At 59.7% G+C, this 18068-nt stretch overlaps 1 protein-coding gene across 1 annotated transcript in view; it reads right to left on the bottom strand.

Annotated features, from left to right (window-relative positions):
- The window catches only part of RASAL1 (RAS protein activator like 1), a 24483-nt gene extending 6424 nt beyond the window's left edge, over window positions 1-18059 (bottom strand). The window contains exons 1-14 of the mRNA XM_023746874.1: window positions 17605-18059; window positions 14111-14167; window positions 11884-11997; window positions 11689-11750; window positions 10427-10556; window positions 8462-8543; window positions 8243-8374; window positions 6143-6231; window positions 5507-5624; window positions 5202-5355; window positions 4764-4828; window positions 4363-4475; window positions 2373-2565; window positions 373-510 (exon numbers count right to left, since the gene is read on the bottom strand). Coding sequence (XP_023602642.1) covers window positions 373-510; window positions 2373-2565; window positions 4363-4475; window positions 4764-4828; window positions 5202-5355; window positions 5507-5624; window positions 6143-6231; window positions 8243-8374; window positions 8462-8543; window positions 10427-10556; window positions 11689-11750; window positions 11884-11997; window positions 14111-14167; window positions 17605-17669 — 1512 coding nt within the window. The 5' untranslated portion in view covers window positions 17670-18059. The remainder of the gene's footprint in view (window positions 1-372; window positions 511-2372; window positions 2566-4362; window positions 4476-4763; window positions 4829-5201; window positions 5356-5506; window positions 5625-6142; window positions 6232-8242; window positions 8375-8461; window positions 8544-10426; window positions 10557-11688; window positions 11751-11883; window positions 11998-14110; window positions 14168-17604) is intronic.
- Window positions 18060-18068: the final 9 nt, after the last annotated feature.

The raw sequence follows: 18068 nt of genomic DNA, 5'->3' as shown, positions 1-18068 counted from the left end.
CCTTATTATTCTGTTCCCTCCTGAGCCCAGGTCCCACATCCGGGATTGCCTGATCCTATCATGCATATCTGGAGCCCATCAGAACCTCAAAATGTGGCCACTTGGCCAAGGATGGTCTAATTCATACTAAGGTGTAAAGGACTACTAGCCTGCTTCCCACTTTCCTCCTGGAAGAGTAGGTCTTTGTTTCAGAAGAGGAAATTAGAGAGTATAATGGTTGCCTTCACCCTCGGGATGAGAGCTAATGGTGGTGTTTCAGACGGGTGTTTCTGCGTCTCATTTGGGTCTCCTTCAGGCCTGGCCTCCCTGCTCTGTTCCCACATGCTTTCCCCTCGCTCAGCACCCCCAGGATGGGCCCTCCAGTGCCGGCACCTTGGCAAGCAGCAGCAGTGAGCGGCCGGTCTGGGGGTCTGCGTGATGGTCCCGGAGGTCAAACAGCTTCGGGGTGAGGATGGCAGGTGCAAAGAATCGCAGGAAGAGGAAGCCGCTTATGGCCAGGTACTTGACGTCCTGCCGAGAGACGCAGCAGGTGAGAGCCCCACCCCCAGACCCAGACCTACCCCCACCTCCCCGCTGTGGAAACCGAGGAAGTGAAATGGGAGATGGGTCAGAAGGCCATCCTGTCAAGGAGGCCTCTCCTTTTGGAGCCTCAGTGTGTCCATCTGGAAAATGAAGTAAGAATACCAATTCTGCACAATCAGATGCAGCCAACACCCTCAGAGTCTGCTAAGGTCGTGTCCTATGAAGGGAGCATTGTCATTATTCCCATTTTACAGATGAGGCAGCAGAAGCTCAGAGATGTCAATTGACTTGCCCAAAGTCACACAGCTGGTGAGCAAAGGAGGCAGGATTCAATCCCAGATCTATCTATCTATATAAAAGGCTAAGCAACCGTCCAACCACCCGACCACCAGGGGGCAGATGCTCACCGCAGGAGCTGCCCAGCTGCAGTGACTTGGCAGCTGCGGTTCTGGGGTGCATCACCCGAGATGGGGGAGGGACTGAGGGAGGTTGGCTCCAGGGTGTGTCCAGCACGTCTAGCCCAGTCCCGCCCCACAGGCCACCTTCTAATTAATTTCCTTTCAATGTGCACGAATCCGTGCACCGGGCCACTAGTGATTTTTATGATAGTGAATAGCAACAGGCCAGACACTTCTCCATACATTTGTTTATTTAATACTCACCCAGGTGGGATTACACCCCCATTTTACGGAGGGGGCAAGTGAAGCCCAGAGAGGGAGGGCTACTTGCTCAAGGCCTCTCATGAGTAAGTGGCAGAACAAGACGGAGCGCAGGCAGGGTTTGAACTCTCAGCTCTCCACCACACTCTCTTGCATTCAACACTAGCTACTGTGGGGCGCTCACCTAGTCAGGAACTGAGCCTGAACGATCACATTTAACCTTCAAACATCCCATGGGGTAGAAACGATTCTCTCCTTTTTTCTAGATGAGGAAACTGAGGCTCCAGAGCCTGTCCCGTGTGCACCCGCAGCCCCAGCCTCTGCCCCGCCCCCCCCAGCAGGTGAGGCTAGTTCCCTCAGCACCGCAGAGGGTGTGTCTCCATCCTGGGTACATCTGGCTCCCCCCAAGCCACTCCCCACTGGCCTCTCCTACTCGGGCTATATTTAGCCCCAGAGTGTTTCCGGAGTTTAGGTAGGGGCTGTGTTCACACCGGAGACAGTGCCCTCCCTGGTGGGTGCCAACTCCCTGGCCACCGTGAGCCCTGCCAGGGTGGGGGACCTGGAGCTGCCCCTCCCTCCCTCCTCTGGAACCCTGAACTGCCCCCCAGGTCACCGCCCCCGCCCACCACGTTCAAGGGTAATTTTAGCCTTCGACATCAGCACGTGACTTCCTCCTTTTTGAGAAGGAGGAACAGGTGTCAGAGAGACAGAGAAAGGGGCTCCCCTGGCCCCATCCAGACTTGTGGGCCTGAAAAAGTCCCTACTCCCGGCCCAAGGCCTTTCCCACTGTGGGGGCTGAGAGCTGGGGACACTTGGGTGTCACGATATTGGCTCCACCCGCAAGGGTCAGACGTCTGGGGAGCCGGCCTCCCTTCCCTCCCGCCTCCCTGCCGTGTCCCACTTAGCACCTCTGCTGGCAGCCCTCAGTGGGGACTGAGCGAGAGAAAGGAGACACCCCGCTGGGCATCTGGAGGCCCAGGCTCTTTGCCCTCTGGGCCTCAATTTCCCCATCCGTAAACAGGAAGTGGGGAGCTCTTCACCCCGGCTCCAGGGATGGGCCACGGAGCACTGCAGCGCGGCAGCCCCGTTTCTGCCTGCCTGCCTCTGCCCTGCCTCCCACGTGACCCTGGACAAGCGCCTGCCTGCCCCAGCCTCCGTCTCCCCATCTGCCCACCGGGAGCGCCGGCCCACCTTGTGCTCGTCCTGGGGGAAGCGCTCCTCCACACGCCGATGCAGCCGCTTGAAGGCCAGGCGCATGGCAGGCGGGCAGCGCCCCACGGAGCCCACGATGGCATCCACGGTAGGGCCCAGGTAGCCCATCAGCAGCCCCAGGCTGGCCTCCCGCACGTGCTCCTCTGAGGACGGGCCCTTGAAGGACAGCCTCCTGGGGGGCAAACAGAGTGACCGTCTCAGAGCCCAGCCCCTGCCCGCGCTCCGCCGCCCCCGCTGGGCTCAGGCAGTGCCCGCCTGCCCGCCAGGCTCCCCGCTACCATGCCCCTGGCTCCCTACTGCTGCTTAAACACATGCAGCTCATTCCTGTCTGGGAGCCTTCGTCCGTGCTGTTCCCTCTGCCCGGGACATTCTTGTCCCCACATACAGCTTAGATGTCACCTCCTCACAGAGGCCACCCCCTCGCCATCGCACATCATCCCAGACCCTGAACATGCATTTCAGCATGGACACGCCAGACACGCGCTTCCACCCCAGGGCCTTTGCACTTGCTGTTCCCCTGCCTGCACCTGACCTTCTCCCTCCCCTCCTTCAAGTGTTTGCTTAAATGTCCCCTTCTCTGCGAGGCTGTCCCTGTAGCCACCCCTATGGAACACCGCAAGCCCCTCCCCTGCCCCTGGCACTTCCCTCCACCCTCCCCAGCTTCGTTTCCCCCCATAACACGATCATCTGCAAGAAGCTTCTTCTTTAGTGTAGGATCTGTCTCCCCCAGAAGAGGGATTTGTGTCCATGTGCCCTCTGCTGTGAACTCAGTGTTCAGACGATGCCCGGTACACAGTAGGTGCTCAACAATTGTTTTGTTGAGCGGATGAGGGAGTAGCAGTTTTCTATCTGCAGTTATTTTGTTCCTTTTTGTTCCCATCCAGGTGAAGGGTCTGTGTTGCCCACTCTCAGATGTGACCTCCGCAGAAGCCAGGCTGGGGGTTCCCTGCCCCCCCCCACCCCGCACCCCCCACCCCGGGTCCTGGACCCAAGGAGTTAATGCCTCTGACATGGTGGCATTTGATCCTAATGGCAATCTGATGGACTACTAGTAAACATCCCATTTAACAGATGAGGAAACTGAGGCTCAGAGAGGTCTCCTTGCAAACAGGGCAGAGTCGAGATTAGAACTCAGGACTGCCCACTGGGGTCTGGCTACTGCCCTGCACTGCCCAGGTGCTGGCGGCCCGGCTGCATCCCCACCAGGTCTGCTGGGAAACGCCTCTGCCTGGGGGTTTCACAGACCGACCCTGCCCTGTGCGCGGGGCCTGGGTTCAAATCCTGCTGTGCAACTTCTTCCCAACTGTGCAGCCCTCAGCAGGTGACCTCCCTCTCTGAGGCTGTTTCCTCATCGGGTAAAAGGGGTCCTGGTGCCTGCCTCCAGGTGGTCAGCAGCTGTGGGCAGCACTTGCTGGGCGGGGCCCAAAATAAAGGTAGGGCTCTCTCCTGTCCCCACCATAGTCCCCGATGGGCTGCCCAGCAACCAGCGTCATGGCCTGGCGGGAGTGGGGCAGGGCCCGGAAAGAGAAGAGGAGCCCACGGAGGCGTGGAGTGAGCCAGCCACTGCCCGGCCTCCTCCAATCTCATCAAGTGCTCCAGGGCCCGCCCTGCACGCAGGCCCACGCCGGGCCCGCCTCACACGCAGGGCCCGCCCGCAATGAGGGACATTAGAAGTACCGTGTCCTTGGGTGCATGCATAGCTCGGTTCACTCTCACAGCCGCACAGGGGCGAGGTGGCTTGCACACCGGTGGGGGCAGAGCGGGGGTTTGAACCCGGGGAGCCACTACCCCAGGCAGCCTGAGGACTGGGGTGCCCCAGGGGAGACTTTGAGGTGGGCGGCAGGGCTCCAGGGAACGGGGTGAGGGGGGCGGGGGAGGCGGGGAGGGGTTAGCAAGGGGCACAGGCCCAGCCTGACGAGACTCGGGGACAAGGGGGCTGTCGGGGGTCAGGCCCCCCAGCTCAGCTCACTTGGTGCGGCCCAGGTCCATCTTGCACGGGTCCAGCTCGATGTACTTCTTCTCCTCAAAGACGCGGCTAATCACCGGCTTCAGGACCTCGTGCAGGTAGGGCATGCCCACGAGCTGGGGGGTGGGGGGGCACCACATGGGGCGGGGCTGAGGGCGAGGCCGGGGCGTGCCCGTGAGCTCGGGGCAGGGGGCACCATGCAGGAAGAGGCTCAGAGCAAGGCCCAGGCACGCCCAAGGGCTGGGTGGGGGCTGCCACTCGGGTGAGAGGCCAGGCACCTGCCACCAGCTCCCCAGCTCGGCTGCCCACTGCCACCTGAAGCCAGCCAAGCTCTGGGTCCAGGTGAACCCTGGAGGGGGGCCCTTGAGGAAGCTGCTGGGCCCCGCAGGCCTTCGCCTACTCACCTTCATGAACTGCTCCATGGACTTGGATGCCAGGGAGTTAGAACGGAAGAGGGTGTTGGGGTCGGCTGGGAGGGCAGAAGGAAGTGTTTTCTGGGGTTGGGGGGAGTGATCCACCTCACCCCACCCACCCACCCAAGGTGGGGGTCAGGATGCTTCCAGCCTCAGGCATTGAGGAGACCCGCAACATCAGCTCTGTTCACAGTACCGAGGCCCAGGGTGGTTAAGCAATCTGCCTGCGGTCACACAGCTCAAGGGTAACAAAACCAGCAGGCTCCACACATGCGTGCGTGCACACACACACACACACACACGCGCGCACACACGCACACACACGCACGAGCCCCTGTCCCTGCTTGAGCCCCCCTCTTAGCCCCCCAGAGACCCTCTGCAGACTCATCCTTGGGGGAGTGCTGTCCGGGGGTCCTGTGGGCAACTCACTGGTCCGCGCCAACTCCCGCCGGGTGAGATAGTCCAGAAAGGGCCCAGCCAGGCCCTGGCCAAGAAAGAGCTTCGCCAGCTTGGTGGCGAGGTCCTGGCGGCAGTCCCCCGAGGTCAGCTCCTCCAGCACAGCCAGGGGGCTGCAGACGTCCTCCTGGAAGGACAGGCGGCAGGCGAGCTGGCCGGGGCCCTGGGACTCCGGGGCAGCTCAGACGGATTTCCCCGAAGCGGGGCGGCCAGGGTCCAGACACCCCCCCCCGCCCCCCTCCCCAGCCCCCGTGTGCCTGCTTATCTGACGCGCCCACCTCTGCCGGCTGCAGCACGGACTCCATGAGCAGCTCCAGGAGTGGCCGGTAGCACCGTGAGGGCAGCACGCGGTCCTCCAGGAGGCGCACCTTCAGCCGCAGGGCACCCAGGTTCCCCCTGACCGGGTCAGAGCACACGTATGTACGGATGGAAGAACGTATGGGCCGGCGCGGAGATGGGCAGGTGAGAGCACAGGGAAGGAACATGGATATTTGCAAAACAAGGTGAGTGTGGGTAGCGGCGAACAGGCGTGGCCAAGTCTAACTGGGTGTGAACAGATGTTGACAGGTCTAAACGGGCCTTGACAAGCACCTATAGTGTGAACACTGTGGCTGGTATAAACACGTGTTCGGGAATGGACAGTGTGAACAGGTGTGGACAGGCATGGAAGGACCCAGGGTTCTGATCACACATCAACAGGTGTGAACTGACATGTTCGCAGGAGGGTGGGTTAAAGGTGAACTCATTTGGACATGTGTAAACACAGCTGGGAGACGTTCAGACATTTGTTCGGTGAATGAACAGTGTGCCGTGGTGATGGTCTGTGGGCTGAGGTGGGCGCCCATGACGCCACGAGCTGAAGATGGTACCCGACATGGTTCCAGCCTGGTCTCCTCCCTCGGCCCCACACTTACCCAGAATCCTCCTCAGCTCTGGGAAAGGGCAGGAGACGGAACCAGCCGTTGGGTGGGTTCTGCTGCAGGACCTTCGGGGGGAACTCCACCTGTGCGGGGACACAGAGCTTCAGCGGAGCCCTGCCCATCCCCCCCCAGCCCTGGGAGAAGCACTCAGACTGCCCGCCCAAGGCGGGGTGGCACAGCCTGCCAGGGGCCACGCCTTCCCCCCTCTGTGTCCCATCAACATGACAGCAGTGACACTCCCTCCCCCAGTCCTAAATGGTGAGCCCTGCCAGGGCACTGAGGCCTCCAGGGACAGTTATTTGAGGAAACTGAGGCTCAGAGAGGTGGAGTGACTTGCCTAAGGTCACACAGCTGCTGGAGACAGCATGTCAGACTGGGTGTGTTTTCAGCTCTGCTCAGGGACACCATTGTACTATCACAAAGCTTAGAGACAGCCCGGAAGGCCCCCGAGCCCCACCCCCTCTTTTAAATAACTTTATAGAGATATAATTGTGCCCCCTACAACTCACCTATTTAAAGTGTATCACTCAATGGCTTTCAGTATAGTCAGACTTGTGCTAACATCACTACTAACTTCAGAACATTCCCTATGAGCCCCCCCAAAGCCTGTACCCATTAACAGTCACTCCCCAGCCCCTGACAACCACTAATCTATTTTGTCTTCATAGATATATTCATCAATTCTAAACATTTCCTATAAATGAAATCACACCACGTGTGGGGGTTTTTTTTAGACTGGCTTCTTTCATTTAGCATGTTTTGAAGATTCACCCATGTTGTAGCATCTGTCGGTACTTTGTTCCTTTTTAAAAATATATTTTTTAATTGATTTCAGAGAGGAAGGGAGAGGGATTGAGAGATAGAAAAACCATTGATGAGAGAGAATCATTGATGGGCTGCCTCCTGCACGCCCCCTACTGGGGATGGAGCCTGCAACCCCAGGCATGTGCTCTGACCAGGAATTGAACCATGACCTCCTGCTTCATAGGTCAAAGCTGCCACTGAGCCACACCAGCCGGGCAGTACTTTGGTCCTTTATGTGGCTGAATGATATTCCATTGTATGGCTATAGCCCCTTTGTTTATTTATTCGGCTGTTGATAGATATTTGGGCTGCTTCCGCTTTGGCTATTATGAAAAATGCTGCTGTGAACATTCATGTACAGGTTTTTGTGTGGACATGTGTATATTTTCATTTCTTGGGTACAGACCTAGGAGTGGAATTGCTGGGTCACGTGGTAACTCTATTTCCAACCATTTCAGGCACTGCCAGCATTGCATGACCAAGCCTCCCTCTTATTTGCTCTAATCTTGCCTCCTTTTAAAAACTACCAGCCCTGCCCTAACTGGTTTGGCTCAGTGGATAGAGTGTTGGCCTGCGGACTGAAAGGTCTCCGGTTCGATTCCGGTCAAGGGCATGTACCTTGGTTGCGGGCACATCCCCAGTAGGAGGTATGCAGGAGGCAGCTGATCGATATTTTTCTCTCATCGATGTTTCTAATTCTCTCTCTCTCCCTTCCTCTCTGTAAATAATCAATAAAATATATTTATTAAAAAAAACTACCAGCCCTGATATACCTGCACTGCTACCCAGAGGCAGGAACTATCTACCCATTGTACAGATGGGGAAACTGAGGTTCCAAGAGAAAGACCTTGACCCCAGTGCTTCCAGGAAGAGGAGTTAAATAAAGGCTTAGATTCTGGAGTAAGAGAGACCTGCACTCAAATCCCAGCTCTACTATTTCTTAGTCATGTGACCGTGGGAAAGCCAATTAGCCTCTCTGGTTTTCCCCACCCCAGCCTTTTAGGGAGGCCTGAAGGGTAAATGAGGTTGTGCTGGAGCAGCCCTCAGCACAGGGCCAGCACATGGTCATGCCAGGTACTCTCGTTGTAGAATTCGGAGATGGGCAGGTTCTTGCACCTTTGAGAGCCTCCGTCTCCCCAAATGCACAATGGGGCAATAGGACTCATTTCCCTGGACCTGATGAGGCAGCCTTCACATCTACCCTCTGAGCCCCAGGGTACCAGCCCATCTCCCTTCCTTCCCCCTTGGGGGCGGTGGGGAGCCATGGAGCGTGTTGGAGGGGGCGCTCACCATGCCCAAGAAGTCGTTCTTGCCCACCATGTCCCAGTCCCAGAGCTCCACCCGCAGTGGGGAGGGGGCGCCTGGCATCTCCCGCAGCTCCAGCACCTCATCCCAGTGTGGGAAGCGAGTCTTCTTGATGGTCTGGGGGAGGAGGGGGGTGAGGAGAGAGCTGACTGGGACCCCACCACCCGATGCCCCACTCTTTCCCAGTTCCCCTCCACCACTCACCGAAGTCTCCAAGCTCTGGCTGCCCCAAAACACACGCGCGAATGGGTCAGACGTGCCGGAGATGTCTCGGGGGGCCAGGTCCCTGGGGACAGATGAGGACAGGAGTGGGGAACCACAGGACCCTCAAGGACCAAAACCCAAACTGGACCTTGGAAAGTAGATTCAGGGTAGACCGTTCAAATGCCACTCGTTTCCAAGGCAATAAACTGCTCCATTGTAGGGACCCAGCGGGGAGCACCCCTCACCGTGCCCGTCCTATTGACTAATGCTGCCCTATGAGGAGGCACTAGTGATGCCCCTATTTTCCAGATGAGGAAACCGAGGCACAGAAAGCTCAAGTCCTGCATCACCAAGCCCAGCAGGCAAAGGTGTCGTGGGGGGTGGGGGTGGGGGGCGGGCGGAGAAAGGAGCCGCTGGACGGGAGACCAGAGGCCAGGACTCAAAGCCTGGCTCTGCGCTCCATTGTCTGGGCGTCACGGGAATGAGCTTCGGTTTCCTCATCTGGAAAACTCGAGTGATAACAGACCAACCTCAGGGGCCGAGAGTAAATGAGATGACGCGTGGAAAGGGCTCAGCATGGCAGCTGGCAGCTGGTGAGGGCTCAGGTCAGTCATTCACTCAACAAACACCATGCCCACACCCGCCTAGGACCCAACAAAAGGGTGAGACAGAGACCCCTGCCTCTGGTTGTCATGACAACCCCAAAGTCTCACCCCAATCAGCCTTCCCCACTCCTCCTCCTGAGGTCCCCCAAATCCAGGGACCCCTGCCCCCCGCAGAGGAGCTTCCTCCTGCTGCTCCTCTCCCACCCATGCTCAGCATCCAAAGCCGCCTTTGGTTTCCTAGGAGCCAGCCTAGTTGCTAAGCGACAGCAATCGGTCCCTTTCCTGTTGCAAGAATCCTGCACAGCCTTGTGGCTGGGGAGGAGGCCCTGGGCGAACAGCAGACAAGGAGCCCTGTCCCATGCTGAGTCCTCTCTCCTGTCCCCTGCCTCTCCTCTCCCCCCACCCCACCCGCCGCCCCCAGTACTCCACCCAGACTCCAGGGATCCCCAGCTGGGGACAGAAATCTGCAGGTGGTGGGAGAGACACAGAGAGGGCAAGAAAGGACTTAAAGTCACACAGCAAACTAGAAATTGAGATGCTCCCCAACCTTGGCAAGAATCAGCCTAAAAGGGAAGGTTGGGGGAGTAAGGTGTGAAAAAAAAAAAGGCAGAAAGACAAGATGGGAGATAAGAAGGGAATGGGGGAAAGTATTTAAGGAAGCAGAATAATGGGGGAGCTCAGAGAGAGAGAAAGGGGATTACAGAGTGATAGGCAGGAGGAGTGAGGGCTGTCCCCTGAGCTGGTGCCCTGGAGGGTCACTGTGGGGTTTGCTGGTCCCGCATCTGTCTTCCTCCAGATGTTTCTTTGGGGTAGGACCCCTCCCCTCCTCACTCCCAGCCCACGTGATCTCTTCGGGGCTGACCCTCCCTCCACTCCAGGAAAGGGCTGTGACTCAGGCCTGACCAATCAGTCAGTGTCATTGACTCAGAGATAGGCATGAGCCCCAGACTGAGCCAATAAGAAATGCTCCCAAAACATTGGTTGGAAATGGATAAGAGATAGAATTCTTTTTCATTTGGGGCTGCCAAGTTGTTAGGATGGCAGCTGAGGCTGCTGGGGCCATCGTTGCCCCCACCTGGGGAAAGACTTAGAATGAAGCCAACACAACAGACAGCTGAGGAAATCTGTGTCTACAGAGTCCCGATGTCACCCTTTGAGCACCTGGATCCAGCCATACCTGAAGCTACATGTCATTCATAGGAGACAGTCTGCTTCAGTCCGTAGGCACTGGGTGACTACTGCTTACACTCTGACTAATATACCTCCTCGCTCATGCCTGGCCATCCCGAGTGTCTGGCCTTTGGTTGCTGGTCCCTGCTCGTTCTCAGATCACCGCCTACACCCCACACTGTGACCCTACCTGGCCTTGAGCACATGGCAGCGAAGACAGCGGCCCCGCACATCTTCCAGCATCTGCACAGCCAGGTAGATCTCACCTTGCACCTCGGCATCCGGGTCCACGGGGCTCAGGTTAATCCAGCTGTCAATTCCTGGAGGGCACAGGTGTCAGCAGTTGTTAAGCACCTACCATGTCCTAAGCGTTGTGTGTGTGATGGTCTTTGGTTGTGAATTCGTGTTTGTTTGATCTCATTCTGTGGGAAACGGAGCCTGAGGCTGCTTATCCCTGGAGAGGAGAGGTGCTTGCTCATTCTGGGCCTCTTTAAGGGCGTCGGTCTAATGGGGGAGTCTCGGGGTCGGGACCGTCTGCCTTCGCCCCGGCTCAAGATTTAGTCTGTTGACTGCAGATTAGATACTGACATTGACTTTCGGGGAACTCCTTCCTTATTCCCTCGCTGTCGCTCACCGCTCCCCGTTAAGTTTTGCTGACGACTGGGGGGTGGGAGGAGAATACTGGGCAGTTTTTCTTCTTTACAGCAAGTCCAACAACGTATTAGGAATCGCATCTAATTCAGGAGCTCCCTGTCACATAGCAGGAGGGCTCTTCGGAAGGTGGAGTGCCCCCGGGCTGCTGGAAATGAAAGTCCCACTTCACCTCTATCTCCACTCCAACCCCCAAGTGCAGGATGCTGTCAGCTTTCTCTGACTCGATTATTGCACCGACTCCAAATTGATCTCTCAGCTCTACTCCTGTCCCACTGCGATCCAGTATCCACAAAGCAGCACAGAGATCTGAAGATGTATCTAATCTCTCTTGTCAGTCTCTCCTCCTCTGATACGGCTCCACTCTCTCCGCTGTCTTGCTCAAGGCCTATCAATGGCTCCCCAGTACCTCCCAGAAAAGGTCCAGGCACCGAGGGCCATCTCCAACCAACCCCCACACACAATACTCCATCTGGCCCGGCCCACGCCTGACCCTAGAAGAGAATCCCTGGAGATGGGCCTTCGCCTCTTTGCCAAAGCACCTTTAAGGCCCCACTCCTTCCCCTTCCTCCAGGAAGCCTTCTTGGACCACCTGCCCACTCCTCCTCTGCCCTGTCATACCAGTGATGTTCCACATACCGCCACCCCACATGTCTGTCCTGTCTAAAAACAAAAACGGAAATAATTTTCCACGGAGGGCTCTGTGCTTCTCGTGACACTTGCTCTGCCCTTGCAACGCCCACTCTGGGCATGGCCACCCCTCCTCCCTCTGCCGGCTGAGGACCGGCGCCCCTCACCCACCTCGGGGGTCAGCGGCAATGGCCTCCCTGCTCAGCGAGATCTTGCCGATGATGTCGTCATGCCTGTGGGAAGGGAGCAGGGGAGGGGCCAGGTCAGGAAAGGGACAGGCATCAAGGGTGGGCAGGTAGGTGGGTACTTTGCTCTGGGGTGTCCGCCTCCCCTCAGATGCCAGGCCTGGGTCCCCAGCACACATACCCCACCGTATCCTCGTCCAGCACATAGAAGGCCAGATGGTGGAAATCCAGGGGCAGGTGCACCGTGTACTCCTCCCCCCAGAAGGGGCTCAGGCTCCGCCAGACAGTTGCTGTCCTGCAAAAGGGGGAGCAGGGGGCTGGGGGGACTTGGGCCACACAAGCCGCAGACACCTGGGCACCCAGGTGCACATGCGCAGCCACACACACACACACACACACACACACACACTCCCACAGGGACACACTGAAACAGACACGCATAGATACACCAAGGAAGCCAGAGACACAGACACACATATGCAGCCTCAGAAACTTCTAGAAATACAAATCGATGTGTTTCTACACACTGACACATGTGGACACACACAAAGAAAACAGACACAGTCACACAAACCCACAGACACACTCACATACGTACACAGCAGGCACACATATAGAATCACACAAACACAGTAACAACACGCATGATTCCATCCATCCATCCATTCATGCATTCACTGGGTGCCAAGGCATATGGGTTCTGGGGGAATCAGAGGAAGAGACACCAAGGCCCATGCTCCCTCCGAGCCCCCTCAGCAGCCAGGCGCGCTCTCCCGAGCTCTGTGGCACAGTGAGAGCCCTGTGCTGTGGTTAGTACCCGGTTGGGTCTGGGAGTGGGGGGTTGGAGGGGTCCAGAAAGGCTTCCTGCAAGAGCTAGTCAGGCAGAGTGGGGAGAGAGGATGAGGACAAGCATCCCAATGGCTAGGACAGCATGTGCAAAGGCCCTGAGGCAGGGATGAGCTCGGTACTTTTGAGGAACAGGAAGGTGCTGGTTGGAAAGGGAGGAGTGTGAGGGCCCAGAAGACTAAGTCAGCAGGAGCCAGAGCACTCAGTAAGCCAGGGGGAACCGTGGCAGGGTTAGGGACCAAGACAGGCTCAGGCGCAGGCACACCCATAGAGCATCTTCACGCCGGCACCCCTGCAGACCCACTTCCCTGTACCCAACAGAGAACAAAGAACCTCCGTGCTCAGTGAAGACACACCCAAACCTATGGCTGCGAAATCTGGTTGGCACACCTGCCACTCCCATCTTCCTTTTACACACTCTTCCCCAACAGAGCGTGAGTGTGCACACGCACGCGTACATGCACCACGCTCTGCCCTCTAGCCCAGGGCACCACCATCCGTTGGACACTTCCTCCCCCTCACCCTGCCTCTTCCCAGCTGGAAGTCCCTCCCCAGCCCCATAGGCGGGATGCTCCTCCGAGCCCAGAGAGGGGGAGACAGCAGCCTGCGGTGACACAGAACATCAGCCTGTGGGTTTGTGGGGAAGGGGGCAGCATGAGCACAGAGAGAATGATGGAGGGGGTCAGCTGGGTGCTGTAGGCTGACCTTCCCCCCATATGGGCTCCCTGCCCCCAGCTCCCAGTCCATCTGGACCGGAACCTCGCCAGCAGCATCCTGAATCCTGCTGTCTCCATAGGAACCGAGGCCTCAGCCATCCGCCCACCCACACCCCTTAGGCCTGCGGGGGCTGAGAGCTGTCCCTTGATCGGCCTGCGGGGGTGGGAACCAAGCATGACCCAGCCCGATGTCCCCCCTGCCCAGACCCGCTCACACATCAAACACCCTCACACCTTCACATGTGTCACATTGGTGCCTGTGGACCCCAATAAGCAGGCAGCGGTGCGCACGTGTGTACAGGGCAGCCCGTGTGTGTGGGCACACATGCACACAGACCACACACTGCTACACATAGTGAGCCTGCATTCCCACAGGGACACGTCCATCTGGACACCAGCCCTCCAACACCCCCATGGACACTCAAGCAGGCCAGCTGGGCGCAGGCGCACACACACAGCCTGGTGCCCGCAGGACCCAGCAAGCAGGCCCGGAACCAGCCAGCCCAGCCAAGCGTGAGATGCCCGCCCCCGGGGAGGCCACCATGGGAGGCACAGGCTGGCAGCCGCTGAGTCAGCCCCGGGAGCCAGCAGGGACATGGTCAAGTCCAGGGGGAAGGTGCGGGCCAGCTGGGCTGGGTGGGGAGAGGAGCTGGCAGCCCCCGCTGTCCGGTCCGGGGCCAGGGCACAAAGCACCACCATCAGGCCGCAAGTCCGCCGCTGGGGTGAGCATCGGCCTCTCCGGCCCCTCTTTTCCTGGTGGGTTCTTGTGCCTGGACCCCCCAGGGCTAGAAGGAGCCCCTCCCCCGGCCCTGCTCGCCCCGCCCCAGCCCAGCCTCCACTCCTCACCTGGCCACCACCTCGTCGTCCACTTTCACTATGCAGTAGGGGTCACTGCTCCCAGACCTGCGGAAGGAGGAGGTTGAGAGGGCAGTCGTGGGCGGGAACCCCAATCTGCCTTCATTTCACAGGAGGGTGCAACGGAGGCCCAGAGAGGGGAGGGGACCTGCCCAGGGTCACACAGCAAGTCCAGCTACGAAGCTGGGGACCAGCAGGAGGTCATGGCTGCTCAGCCTGCCCGCTGCAACCCCGACCCAGCAGGCGTGGCCTCCCTGGGTGTCCACCTACAGAAATAGAACACGGAGGCACCGAGCGAGGAAGTGCAGAGTCCCTGTCCCAGGAAGCCCAAAGCGAGTGCGTGCGGGGGAGTCACACCTGCTTCCCCACCTGCTGGCTGTGGGGCTCTGGCAAGCCCCGGCCCCTCTGTGGCCCTCAGTGCCTCTGCCCTATGAGTCAGGAAGAGCATTAACATATACCCCCTGGGGCAGAGGAGGAACTAAGAGGCACACGAGGTGCAGGCAGCCCAGGCTCACCCAGAGCCTCTCTGGCCTTTCATTGCAGCAGGTTCCCCTGGGCGGGGGACACACGTTGCTCAGCCACCAGCAGGGATGGAGCTCAGCAGCTCTCACTGCAGACAGACCAGGGCACCCAGACCTCAAGCCTCCACCGCCCACCTGGCAGCCAGGATCCAAGCCCAGGTCCACAGGGCTCAGCGCACAAGCTCCTAACCAAGGCTGCCTCCAGCCCAAATGGCCCTCCCTCCATGCCCGGCCCCCACCTCTCTCTCTCCGCCACCTCCCCTCAGTTCAGATGGTCAGCGATCCACCCCTGCCTCAGGGATTCCCAGGCGCAGGGACGTGGGCACCGGGACTGGCTCCTGCCGGAGGCTTGTCTGCTGGCTGAGCCCTCCCTGTGCCTCAGTTTCCTCTCGGGGTTCCTTCCCTTGGCCCCCTTTGCTGGGCACTCCATCTGGTCCCCCTCCCTGAACATCTCAGACTGGGCGGTGGCTTGTGTCTCTGAGTTCCTCTCTAGGTTCTCCATGGAGCGCCCTGGGCCTCAGTTTCCCCACCTGGCTCCACCCCCCTGAATGCCCGCGGCTGGGTAACCCCCTACATCTCATTGCTCTCTCTGGGTTCTCTGACCCTGAGCTTCTCTAAAGCAGGCTCCCGTTCCTCGGTTTCCCCAACTGCGGACGTGGGCTGGCATCTCACCAGCAAAGGGCTGGGAGACATGCGCCCTCCTGTGAACCCCGCCTGACCCCCGACCCCTCCTGGGAGCCGAGCTCGCACGTCAGCTGCCGGGCTCTGACGCACAAGGGCCTTATCAGGCTCCTATCAGGTAGGGGCAGCGGCGGGAGGGGGCGGGAGGGGGCGGGAGGGGGCTGCCTCGCCGACCTGCCATCGCTCCAGAGCCTGGCCTCTCCCACGGCCGCTGCCCCACGCCGCGGCCATGCCTGCGCAGCCTGGTGTGGGCGTGGGAGCGGTCAGGCTTCAGATCCCGGCCGCGTGACCTTAGGCAAGTGACTTTGCCACTCTGGGCCTCAGTTTCCCCGTTTGTAAAGGAGAAGTGCTAGCAGAAGCCTAGGAAATGCTAAGTGCAGAACCTGGTCCCTATCAGCCTCGGTGAAGTACAGCGATTATTTTTATTATTTTTGTTGTTGTTAATCCTCATCCGAGGATGTTTTTCCCATTGATTTTTAGAAAGAGTGTGTGTGGCGGGGGGAGAAACATTGATGTGAGAGAGACACATCGACTGATTGCTTCCCCATTGTGCCCAGACTGGGGCCGGGGATCAAACCTACAACCCTGTGCCCTTGACCAGGAGTCAAACCCTCGACCCTTTAGTGCACAGGTCGATGCTCTAACCACTGAGCCACCGGCCAGGGCACAGCTGCTGTTGTCAGTGATAGCAGTAACTCTAAAGTCGCCGCTGAGTCTTCCTCTTACGCCAAGTCCAGACGCCCTAGAATCTGGGGAGGCTTCAGGAAGAATCCAGCCTTTTCCTTAGGAGAGGGGCGAGAACACGCGGGCGGGGAGATCCCAGCACGCTCTGAGGAGACCCCCTGTGAAGAAGGGAGCCAACAGCTAGGGAAACTGAGGCAGGATGGCCAGATCCCCCACTGGGGCTTAGTGACTCCCTACCCTTGCTCGAGGGCGTGGCCTTGGCCCAGGAACATGGGGAGGAGGGTGCATGGGAGCCACGCGTGACTCAACTCCCTCCCCGGAGGGGCAGATGGCGCTCACCAGCCTCCATCAGCCTCCAGGCCCCCTCCTGGCTTCACTGCCCCAACACTTCCAGGGTCTCTCTTCTCGGGGCTCCGGGAGGACATCTCAGAGAGAGGGAGGCAGGGCTTGTCCAGGTGCCGCATCCGCACAGCGAGCCCTCGGCCTCCCCTCCGTGGGTTGCGGGGCTGTGCTGATTGGGGGCGGCTGAGGAGGATGGAGGAGCTCTAAGCAGCGCCCCCCTGGACACAGCCTCAGCGTTGGGGAGGGGGCAGGTGGTGGAATGGAAGGCAGGGTCCTCCTTGCTGGGGGCCCGCAGCTGGGGGAGTCAGGCAGAGCAATGGCTCAGAACCTAGGTTCCTGCTCACCTTGGCGGCGGGGTAAGTCCTAGCTGGTCCTCCACCCTCCCAGCTGCACGGGGCTGGGAGGCCCCGTCCAGGGCTCCCATTGCACAGATGGGAGATGGAGACCCAGAGAGACCCAGGTTCAAGGTCAAACAGCCGATGTCCTGCCAAGGATCCCGTACCTACACCAGGTGCTGACACCCTCAGAACCCCTTCTGGGCTCCAGGCCAAGCAGGAGGGGGACCCCCCCACACACCATTCTGCTGATCCGGCAACTGCTGACTCAGCCCCAGGGAAACCCAGCCAAGCACTGGTCCCAGGGGCCCCAGGGTTCTCCAGACCCCTCACACCTGGCGGGGAGGGGGCTGCCGGGGGAGGGTTAGCTCCTCAAGCCGCTCAACATGCAGGGAGGGCCCACACTCCGCTGGGAACTACTGGCTGGGGAGCTCGGGGCTCTGGGTCAAAAGCACCCCAGTTTCCCCCAAGGCTGGCGGGCTGGCCATCTGGTGACTCTCTGCAAATCTAAACCCAGATGCACACAGAGGAATGCTGGGCCACCTGGATCCCCCCCACACACACCCCATTTTATTGATAGGAGCCCACCCAAGCCAGGAGCGACACCTCCCCATCCCCATCCCCACCCCCATCTCCAGCTGCGACAGAATCCGCCCTCCAATCTCCGGCTGCCGCTCTGTAAGACCCTTTAGTTACATCCCAGGGTCAAAGACATCCAGCCTGGGGGGCAGGGCGGGCATCTGGGCATGGGGCAGCGCTGGGCATGGGGCCTCTCCCCCCACGAAGGTGGATCTGCCTCAATACAGGGTCTCAGCGTCTTAGACGGGAACCCATGCCCACTTCCCCGGCCCTCCCTGGCACGCGGAATGGGCGACCCCCACCCCACCCCGTGCCCCGCACGCCCTCGCTCCGGGATACTCACACGTCCTTGGCGGGCAGCGCCCGGCCCTCCACCACGCGGACATTCAGGGAGCTGATCTTGGCCATGGCGCCCAACCCCAAACTTTCAGGGCGGGAGGGCGCCCGGGTTCCGAGGCTGGACCGCGGGGAAGGGGGGTGGCAGAGAAAGGAATCTACATGTCACCAGCTGCACGCCTGGCGCCCTGTCCCGGGTCCCAGCGCCTCCTGTCCGAGACGCGGGTAGCTGGGCGGGAGGTTTTCGAAGGAGGAGAAAGGATTGGTGTCCTCCGAGGGGGCGCCCTCCCCCCGTCCCCCGCGGACTCCACAGGTAGGATCCGCGTGCGGAGCAGGTGGGGCGCGCAGGGAGCGCCGCCGGCTTTTGCCTCTGAGTCTGGAGCTCCTGGTGGGCGGGCAGGGCGGAAGGGGGCGGCCCGGGGCCCTCCCCGCAATCCCGCCTCCCTCCGGGTCCCCGCGGGCCCCCGGCCC

The sequence above is a fragment of the Myotis lucifugus genome, unplaced genomic scaffold, assembly GCF_000147115.1.
Source record: "Myotis lucifugus unplaced genomic scaffold, Myoluc2.0 scaffold_751, whole genome shotgun sequence".
Taxonomy (NCBI): Eukaryota; Metazoa; Chordata; class Mammalia; order Chiroptera; family Vespertilionidae; genus Myotis; species Myotis lucifugus.
This window is presented reverse-complemented; position numbering and strand designations above follow the sequence as displayed.